We start from the raw sequence: 10,797 nt of genomic DNA on the forward strand, positions 1-10,797 counted from the left end.
GATTGGTGGGGGCGGTGACATCCACGACGGCCTGGAGAGAGAGAAACGACGGCGACGGCGGCGGCGATTCCGACCACCACGGACGGCGGTGCTCCGGCCAGAATCGAGCTGTGAAAATGGATGGGTTTTCTTCGTCTCGCTGCACTGAGTCCATAGGGACTGAAATCATCTCAATCGGAGGTCGGATGGCGGATATATCACGACGGGAAGAAATGGGAATTTCGGAACTTCCGCCGGCGATTGCGGCTGATTCCGGCGGGGTTGGAGGTCGTGCCGCATGTCGTTGAACTCAGCTCGTCGAGATCTTTCTATTGACACCGGTGGTGTCAAAAATGGAGGTCGGAATCTTAACTTGAGTATTTGGCCATTGATGGTTTGTGTGAGAGAAAACGTGAGAGGAGAGAGAATGAGCGAGAATAAGAGAAAGAAAGTGCAAGAACCCTAAAAATTTCACTATATAAAGTATCTGATTAAGGCAAGATTACGTGCCTGATCTTATCCTCAATTATTTCCTCTAAACAGATTAAATTTATACTGATTAGAGGTAATTAGTTTAGCTCACGTAAGTTAATCTACTACTTACAGTCCAATATCAATTTCTGAATAATTCAATATTGTTTTATATTCTTACTCGCGTAATATTTCAAACTGTTTCAAGTCTTGAAATTAATTTTAGACTGAACAAATTCTAAATTTTAATTTTCTGTATTCTATCCCAAGAATGACGTTTCTGACAGTGTCTACTCCCGAGCTCATATTGTATCCATCTACTATAGGTATTTATCTTGTGACTTTAACCTAACTGTCTGGCAATTAAGGATTTTTTTCTTCTTTTAAAATGTTAGTGCGTTTTTTTTATACGCCGCTAACATCGTGCTGTGCTTAGAGATTCTTGAAATTAAGATTCTCAAACTATACTTGTACTGAAAATTATTCTGCCTTAAAATACGGCGAGAATTGATCGATCGAATTTACTTGATCGAAACATGAACTTAACATGAAATTTGCTATAGAATTTAGGAATACATATATTAATTCCATAAATCCTCCATTCACAATATAACATAATATTTTCTAAGAAAATCCTTTGCTTAAAAATACATGAATTGTATTATTTAAGGTCTGGAATTTTCTCAGTCATTACATATCCATGGTCTAAGCAATATCAAGGAAAATACAAGTCCTAAAAGATAAAGGAGAAAGGAGACGAGAGAAATAAAACTCGTTGAAGAACAAGCTCCAATCCAATCTTCTTGAATGATCTCTAAAAACCTTATATTTCCCTCTTTTGGTTCTATTTTTCTGCCTCCCCCAAAATCCCCTTAGATTCTTAGGTCGTTTTCTTTTTATACTTCCTCCCCAAATCAGTGTAAATGAGACATAAGTTCACATCAGCACGCGAAAATGATGTGAAAATTACAAGTGCACAAAATTGCATACAAGTAATAAAGTAGTGAATAAAGTATCATTCCCACGAGGATTGCGTTAATTTTAATTAAGTACCGAAATTGGTTAACTCTAAAATTATTTGAACAACTGAATAAATGAAAATAATACTAAAACAAATAAAAATAAAACAAAACAAATAACTAAAACACTAGAGCAACTGATTTCACCATAACTAATCCACTTTAATTTCTCAATTCTCATTATTCATATTTATTATCCAAGTTGACAATTGAAAATCCCTAATTTATTCAATGCTCTCTCCCGAGTTACACCAAAAGTCTCCTCAATTGCTAACCCACTATATTCCTATGTTAATTACAACAATCAAAGTATCATGAACGATTCATAGATTTTCATGTAGCGACCACACAAATTATGCAAGTATATTCCTATCTCACATACAATTTATGGCATTCGACACAATGAACTCAACGCATAATTTCCCTTCCAGTTCTATTATGATTAACCAATCATCTAATTAGTTGCCAATTAATTAAAAGCATTAAGAACGGTGATGAACACTTAATCTTAGAAAATAAAAATAAATAACTCGAATAAAAGAAATTAAAATATCATAATGGGGCTCAATTAGAGCTTTAGCAAAATAAAACTAAAACATAATTAATTTAAAATAAATCAAGGGTTCCAATATCCCAATTCACAACAATACAGAGATAAATAAATTAGAAAGAAAAACTCATATGGAGGTGTCATGTGCTCTAAATTTGACTCTTTAATCCTTAATCTTTAAAATATTTTCTCCCTTACAAAATCTAAAACTAAAAATAAAAATCTTAAAAGAATGACCCTAACTTTCCCAAAATGATTCCCCTAATTTTTTCTCTCAGCTCTTCCCATGGGGCTTTTCTTGTTTTTGGGTGCTTTGCTCTGTGAAGTAATCGCAGGGGTTTCTCTCCTCTTTTGATTTGCGGCTGAAAGGCTTTTATATAGCCTTGGAAAAGTCTCTCGTTAACCAAAGATAAGGATCAAGTCCATTAGGGTCTGACGCAAGCTAGGACAGGTGGCAGCGTTTGGTTGGCTACTAGGGAAGTGTTTGGCTGACATGGATTTCTTGTGCACGTGGAAGAGTTCTTCTCTTGGAATGTAGGAATAATCACAGGGGGGCTGCTATCCTCCTTGGTCTTGCGGCTGCTAAAAACTTTATAAAGCTTTCCTCATTCACACGTCAGCAAAGCAAACAACAAAAACCTTTAAAGTGCGTTTGGTACGCCGTAACGAGCAAGAATCGTATTACTAAAAAAATGATAGAAAGTAATATAATTTTTAAAAAATATATATTATTACGTTTGGTTATAAATGAAAATCTTTTATCACATTTTCAAGAAAATTATTTTATTATTTTTAGTTAGTACAAAATAATGTAATATATTTTTTCTTAATAATAATTAATTTAAAATATTTAAAATACTAAAAATTTGATTATTCTTAAAGAAACTCAAAAATTCTTCTTAGTTTAAGAAATAAATTTGTAAGTTGTTCTTAAAAAAAAAAATCTTAATAAATTTTTAAGAATATATTAAAATCTCAAACCAAATATAAAAATTTGATTAAGCAGATTTGATAGTCGGGGTGGGGGAGTGTTGCAGACGGTGGCGACCCAACCAAATTTATATAATCATCAACTTTTTCTCGGAGCAGATCCAATCGCCGATGCGATGAGCCACTTGGAGTCGGCGAGGTGCTGACGTCGACGAGGAGGCGAGGCTGTAAATCAATAGTTAAATGGAAATCTTCGATGAAAAACAAGAAATACCCAGAAGAAGGTTAAACAAATCCATACACATGGGTGTAAATCCAAAAGTGAAGGATTCCCTAAAACCCCAAAATGCAGCGGCATTGAGCACCCACTTGTCCCTAACCTGCAAGGAGAAGCATGACTCCCGTTCCTCCTCCGACGCCAACTCCGACCGCCAAACCACATCCAAACCCACTCTAAGGAATCACCATGTTTAAGGAGCCAACCCCACATGGGCTTTTCCCTCCCCAGTGGAGGCTGACAGGGTTGGATTTCGCGGGACAGAAAGCGGAGGGGTCTGAGTTTTGTTCGACAGAGGTCGTCGAGGTCTTGAGTTTCGCACAGTGGAGGTCAATGGCGGCACGGGGCTGGGCTAGTCATGGGCTGTTGACAGGGGGCTGGGTTGGCCATGGGACACTGGCGTTAGGCTGGGTTGGCCAGAGCATGTGACACGGTGGTTATGGTGATAAGTGCAGTGGTGTGGCTTTGATAATGGTGGCTATTGGCTGTTAGTGAGATTCCCACCTTCTTAGGATTATGAATTCTGCGCATTTGAATAACACCTTGTTCAGATTATTTTAATTTAGGATAAAGTGAATCCTATAGAATTTAATGTGAGAAGATTTCCATTCTTATCTAAAAATTACTGCATACCAAATACTCCCTTAAAGCTCTGATTATGCATGCCACATGGCAGAGTGTAAATGGCTGGAATGGAGAAGCAATCTGATGGCTTTTAATTTTTCAATTACTTTTAACCCCAATTAGTCTCTTTAATTGCCTTTTCACCTAATTAAAACACAACCAAGGATTAATAAAATAATTAGAGGAAAAATTAAATAAAATCAACTAAAATAAAATAAAATAACAGAAAATAAAACTAAAAATAAATAAATTTTTTTAAGAACAAAACAAATTTAAATGCAAATAAGAAGAAAAGTAGCTCTATTTTATAGAGTTATTACTGAATTTCTAAGTGCTCGCTACCTCGAATCTGGCTGCAGCCGAAAATAGCCAGTTGCAGTCCAATTTGTCAAAGATTTTAGCTGCAGTTAGAATGTAGCTCTATTGTCTCCAAAAATACTTGGTTTGAACCATTTATTTCTACGAACTAAAAACCTACAAAACATAATAAAAAGACTACAAAACACCAAAAATTAACAAAATTACTAAGAATGGAAACTTTTAGTTAAATCACGTTATCATAAATCCATACTGTGTTACAACTCCATGTTACTTAAAATTAATGCTTTTGATGCAAACATTTTTTATTTTAGGGAATGATTTTTATTTTTAAATTAAGTTACATGACGAAAACGGCCCTAGGATCTTTCCTATGAAAATGATTTGATTGGTATTACACATCAAAGGTTATTGATTATTTAGATATTAAAGTCAATATGCCAACATGAAAAAATATATATATATTATCATAGTATGCATGGCAAATTATTATTATATTATCTTGAGTTTGACTCAATCCTGCGAATGAAAAGAAAATGATAACTCCAGTCCTTAAACTATACAGAGATTCGATTTGGATTCGAAGATTTATAACATAAGAGAGCATTAAAGGGTGAAATTGACGCATATCAATAAGAAAGAGCCCAGATATATTAGTCAGTTCAATTTTGGAACCTTCTTGCACTAGATTATTTCCATTGGTTGACCAGGCAATAGTTCTCTCAGGAAATTCAATAAAACTCAATTGTTTAGTTTTAATGCTAAACACATTGCTAAGGCTTTTCAATTCAAAATAACAAGCTGTTGTTTTGTTGAGAAGCCACGTTGAAGAAATAGGGATTTCTTTGATAGATGCATTAAAAAATGAACGACTGAAAAAATTTTATTTTCAATCATCTGATTCGTATTAAAAATGATTTATTTTACATAATTTTTTAAATGAATGTGATTTTAAATAAATCTATCGGTTGAAAACTAACCATATTATTAGAGAGGCTTTACAAGAGAAATTCTCCGAAGAAATAGGATATTTGAATTTTGTCCTGGAAAGTTGAAAATAACAGGGTTACGATTTCAAGGGGTGGTTGTGTTTGATTGTTGCATGCCGTCAAACTTGATCACTAATTTTGTAACCAAAGTTTTCAACGTCGTAATGTGTTGGATTAGACACTTGGCTAATTAGGAGGAATAGATGGACCCTGTCCATTCGTCGTTTGGTACCATGTCAGATAAATTTACATTTTTTTTTTTCGTTCTACTGATAAATTTACATGGTTAAAAGTTAAATGCAATTTAAATAGGTCTGCTAGGACTGACAATAACAACTCCATTTTTTTAATAGCAAAGAAAGAATTGAAAACCAAAATAAAAAGGGGGAAAAAATCTCGAATATACGTCGGGCCCGTTTAGTTCGTTGATTCAAGTTTTTAATTCGAGTTGAGATGTGACGTTATGTGAGAGTTTTTTACTGTAACAAAAAAGTTAGATGTGACTGTTTCTGAGAGCTTTTTACTGTAGTAAAACTTAAATTCTAAACTCGAATCGGCGAAATAAACGGGGCTACTCCCACAACACCCCATTTAAAGGGTTAAGTTCACAATTGAGAAAATTGTTGAACTTACTGTTAGAGTGCATAGGTCTACATTTTTTTCTTTTACTTTTGATTAAACACTTTTGACTAATATAGTAATTTTTTTAATAACTAATATAGTTATTTAATTAAAAAAGATAATAATTAAGAATAATGAGTAAAAATTTAGACTCATACACTTTAATGAGTATTTATCTCTTTTCCCATTGTAATTTAAGGTGGTGTTTAGTTCATGAGTATAAATTTTTTTGTTAAAATTTTTTTCTCTTATAAAAATTTAATTTTTTATTCAAATTTTTAATGATTGGATATCATTGAAAAAGATAATATTAAAAGAAAAGATTTATAGAGCAAAATAAATTAGAAAAAATAATATTATATTTTAGTTAATTCTGTCTTATATTTTCCATTGTCTGCTCTTGTTTTGAATTTTACATGTTAATCATATGTTTGAAAAAATTTAGGCCCGTTTAGTTCACGAATTCGAGTTAAAATACGATTTTATGTGAGAGCTTTTTACTGTAGTATGAAAGTTAAATGTGATTATTTTTAAGAGCTTTTTACTGTAACAAAACTCGAATTCTAAACTCAAATCGGTGAAATGAATAGGTCCTTACATTATTGTCATATTTTTTAGAATTAATTAATTGTCATATATGATTATATGTAGAGATTTATTGATTATCTCAAATAAAAAAGATTTTAGGAAGGCTTTTATCATCTTTTGGGCCTTTTGTATGATGACAAAGCCAAATAGTAAGTGAGAATATTACGTCCAGGTCCAGAAAACCCCCCAAGTTTAAAATTTCAAAATAAAACGAAATTAAAGAGGACCGCCCAGCTTAAAAAATTTCAATATAAAGGATCGCGATCCGCACCTCAAATGAATCCCAACCGTCCACTGTGACACAAAACCAACGCTTCGGATTAACATCCAAAGGCGCAAAAAATTTTGAAGTTTCAACACACCCGCTTCTCCCCTCTTTTCGCCCCCCTTATAAATCGCCACTCCAAGTTTCCCCCAAAATTTCATTGCTTTCTAGTATTATTCTCATTTTCCTTGGAAACAAACACTTCATTTCCTTTCACAAATCCAATCGTTCTTCGAAATGGCCCGCACAAAGCAGACGGCAAGAAAGTCCACCGGAGGAAAGGCGCCGAGGAAGCAGCTGGCGACGAAGGCCGCGAGGAAGTCGGCTCCGGCGACCGGAGGAGTGAAGAAGCCTCACCGATTCAGGCCTGGAACGGTGGCTCTTAGAGAGATCAGGAAGTACCAGAAGAGCACGGAGCTTCTGATTCGGAAGCTTCCATTCCAGAGGCTGGTAAGGGAAATCGCACAGGACTTCAAGACTGATCTCCGATTCCAGAGCAGCGCCGTCGCCGCTCTTCAGGAGGCCGCGGAGGCTTACTTGGTCGGTCTCTTTGAGGACACCAACCTCTGTGCCATCCACGCCAAGAGGGTGACGATCATGCCCAAGGACATTCAGCTCGCGCGTAGGATTAGAGGCGAGAGAGCTTAGATTTGAGATGTCTGACATTTCTGAGAATTGTCTCCTTGTGCTTAACAGGATGTAATGGGTTTTCTTTTCGAAACGTTGGGTTTTGTATAATGTTGTTGCAATCCAATGGCTAATTTGCGATATGTAAGCTAGTTTCTTTTGTTATTGAAAGAAATCAAGTTTGCTAAATTGAGTTCACTTTTGTTAGTATTTGTCGCTTAAAGGTTGTGTTTTTGCGTAATTCGCTTATTTTTCAGTTGGTCCTTCCTATCTCTTCATTTATGCAAGTTTTTTTTTTCCTTTATTATCATTTATTATGGATTCATTGTTGCCAGTTTAATTTCTAAGAATTGGACACCAGAGTAGCAAAAAAATTATTAAAAAAGCCGTTGTGAATGAGTTTTCTGACTAATGTTTTATTATTTATGTTGGCTCGTTTAGTTCATTGATTTGAGTTGAGATGTGATTTTATATGAGAATTTTTTATTATAGTAAAAAAATTAGATGTGATTGTTTGTGAGAGTTTTTTACTGTAGCAAAATTCGAATTAGTGAAATGAATTGGCCAAATCTTTTTTTATTTAGGGGCAAACTAAATGTGATTGTTTGTGAGAGTTTTTTATTGTAGCAAAATTTGAATTAGTGAAATGAATTGGCCAAATCTTTTTTTATTTAGGGGCAAACTATTCATGTGCCATTTTATTGATAAAACGACGTGTGTTCTTTACATGTTGGTCGCAACGTTGATGTCGTTTCCTTTAAAAATAGAGAATATGGCTTTTTAATTTTTCTATGGAAACTAAAGAATCGTTTTCCCATAAAAAATAGCAAAAATGGTTTCAATTAAGTCTTTTTTCTACTTATCCAAACGACTTGTTCTTGTGTTTTATTGCAATGAAAGCATTTTTCAATTTGTCGTTTATTATCTGTGTAAGCTGCATGTAGTTTTAATCAGAAGATGTTTCTAATCTTGAAGTAGTAAGGTCTCGTTCATTTTATTGATTTGAGTTTAATATTTAAATTTTGTTATAGTAAAAAGATTTTAAAAACAGTAACATTTAATTTTTTTATTATAATAAAATTCTCACATAAAATTACATTTTAACTCAAATTAACGAATTAAACGGCCTAAATTGACATCTCGTTATTTATTTAATATTAAACGAGATGTCTTTCACGCATTCATTTATTATCATTAATTATGGATTCATTGTTGCCAGTTTAATTTCTAAGAATTGGACACCAGAGTAGCAAAAAAAGTATAAAAAAAGCCGTTGTGAATGAGTTTTCTGACTAATGTTTTATTATTAATGCTGAATAATCTTTTAATCTTTTTTATTTAGGGGCAAACTATTCACGTGCCATTTTCTTGATAAAACGACATGTGTTCTTTACATGTTGGTCGCAACGTTGTTGTCGTTTCCTTTAAAAATAGATAATATGGCTTTTAAAAAATAACAAAAATGGTTTCAATTTATTGTCTTTTTTCTACTTATCCAAACGATTGTGTTTTATGAAAGCATTTTTCAATTTGTCGTTTATTATCTGTGTAAGCAGCATGTAGTTTTAATCAGAAGATGTTTCTAACCTTGAAGCAGTAAATTGACATCTCGTTATTTCTTTAAATATTAAACGAGATGTCGTTCACGCATTCTTTTTTTCATAACATGTAAACGACATTTTTTATGGTAAACGACATTATAGTTAAACTGCATTACTGCATATTAATTTTCCTTTAAGCTAACGACACGTTCGCTACTTTTGAGTCGTTTTTATGCAGTATGAACCGCATCGTTTCCTCCAAAAGAAGTAATAAATGCCATGTACCTTTCGGTTGTAGTTACATAAACGACATGTTTTTATTCAACAAATAACGACGTATCAAAATTGAGAGCTAAATCTAGTGTTGAAAATTTAGACCAGGCTAGACGGGGTCAGCCCAAAGCCCATTTTATGGGCCTGGAGACCGGTCTGAATATGTTTAAGCTCGAGCCCGGCCCTAGTGTAGCGCCGGGTTAGGCAGTAATTTTAGGCCAACAGGCAGCGCGAGCCTGACCTGGAGAGCTTGAATAGCCCGGCCTGAAAATAGTCCAAAATGACCCGGCTCGGGCCGGGCCTGAAAGGTTAAGGAGCAGTCGGTCTGCTGCAGGCCTGCAGCCCAAAGGCCATGCCCTTTTTTTTTTCCTGGGTTGTTTACTTGTTTTTGGCCCAACGGTAATATTACCATTGGGCTGAGTCATTGCCTCACGACAGTAAGTCTGAAGCAGAGAGCTGCAACCCTCTACTAGCCCCCCCCCCCACCCACCCAAAAAAAAACCCTAAATTTTATCTATAAATATTCCCATTATTAACCCATTTTTTTCACACAACACAACTTTCACTCTCTATTCTCTTCTTATTCTCCAATTTTGTTAATTATCTCAATTTTGTTATTTCATTTTTGTTTGAAAAAAAAAAAAGTTGGTGATTCTCTAATCTCTACACTAGTCTCTACAATATTCAAGTCACAATTTCATTATCCATATAAAGTAATCAAGGTATTGATAAATTTTATAATTATAAATGTTTTAATTTTTTTATATCTAATTTATTGTGAATCAAGGTATCTAATTTATATCTAATTTATTGTAACTGTGAAAATAATACTGCACTCTTTTTTTCTTACTAAGGTTTTATCCTAATGGGTTTTTTTAGTAAGGTTTTTAATGAAGAAGTTATAATTACATAAATAAAGTCTTATTCCATTAAAATTTTACATTATTCACTATTTATTATAAAATTCGTTATCTTTTTTTAAATTTATATAAATCATGCTCGGGCCAGGCCGGCCAGGCTTGCAATAGCCCGGCCCGGCCCTAGGCCCGTCGGGCCTTAGGGTAGGGCTGGGCCTATATAAAGTTATTTAGGGTGTAATGACTGAGAAAATTTCAGACCTTAAATAATACAATTCATGTATTTTTAAGCCAAGGATTTTCTTAGAAAATATTATGTTATATTGTGAATGGAGGATTTATGGAATTAATATATGTATTCCTAAATTCTATAGCAAATTTCATGTTAAGTTCATGTTTCGATCAAGTAAATTCGATCGATAAATTCTCGCCGTATTTTAAGGCGGAATAATTTTCAGTACAAGTATAGTTTGAGAATCTTAATTTCAAGAATCTCCAAGCACAGCACGATGTTAGCGGCGTATAAAAAAAACGCACTGACATTTTAAAAGAAGAAAAAAATCCTTAATTGCCAGACAGTTAGGTTAAAGTCACAAGATAAATACCTATAGTAGATGGATACAATATGAGCTCGGGAGTTGACACTGTCAGAAACGTCATTCTCGGGATAGAATGCAGAAAAGTAAAATTTAGAATTTGTTCAGTCTAAAATTAATTTCAAGACTTGAAACAGTTTGAAATATTACGCGAGTAAGAATATAAAACAATATTGAATTATTCAGAAATTAATATTGGACTGTAAGTAGTAGATTAACTTACGTGAGCTAAACTAATTACCTCTAATCAGTATAAATTTAATCTGTTTAGA

At 33.9% G+C, this 10,797-nt stretch overlaps 1 protein-coding gene across 1 annotated transcript; it reads left to right on the forward strand.

Annotated features, from left to right (window-relative positions):
- The first annotated feature begins 6,775 nt into the window (after positions 1 to 6,775).
- LOC21401367 (histone H3.2) lies at positions 6,776 to 7,447 on the forward strand. The gene has a single exon (XM_010089069.2). The coding sequence runs from the start codon at positions 6,869 to 6,871 to the stop codon at positions 7,277 to 7,279; it is 411 nt and encodes a 136-aa protein (XP_010087371.1). The 5' UTR covers positions 6,776 to 6,868; the 3' UTR covers positions 7,280 to 7,447.
- Positions 7,448 to 10,797: the final 3,350 nt, after the last annotated feature.

The sequence above is a fragment of the Morus notabilis genome, unplaced genomic scaffold (genome assembly GCF_000414095.1).
Source record: "Morus notabilis unplaced genomic scaffold, ASM41409v2 Scaffold89, whole genome shotgun sequence".
Taxonomy (NCBI): Eukaryota; Viridiplantae; Streptophyta; class Magnoliopsida; order Rosales; family Moraceae; genus Morus; species Morus notabilis.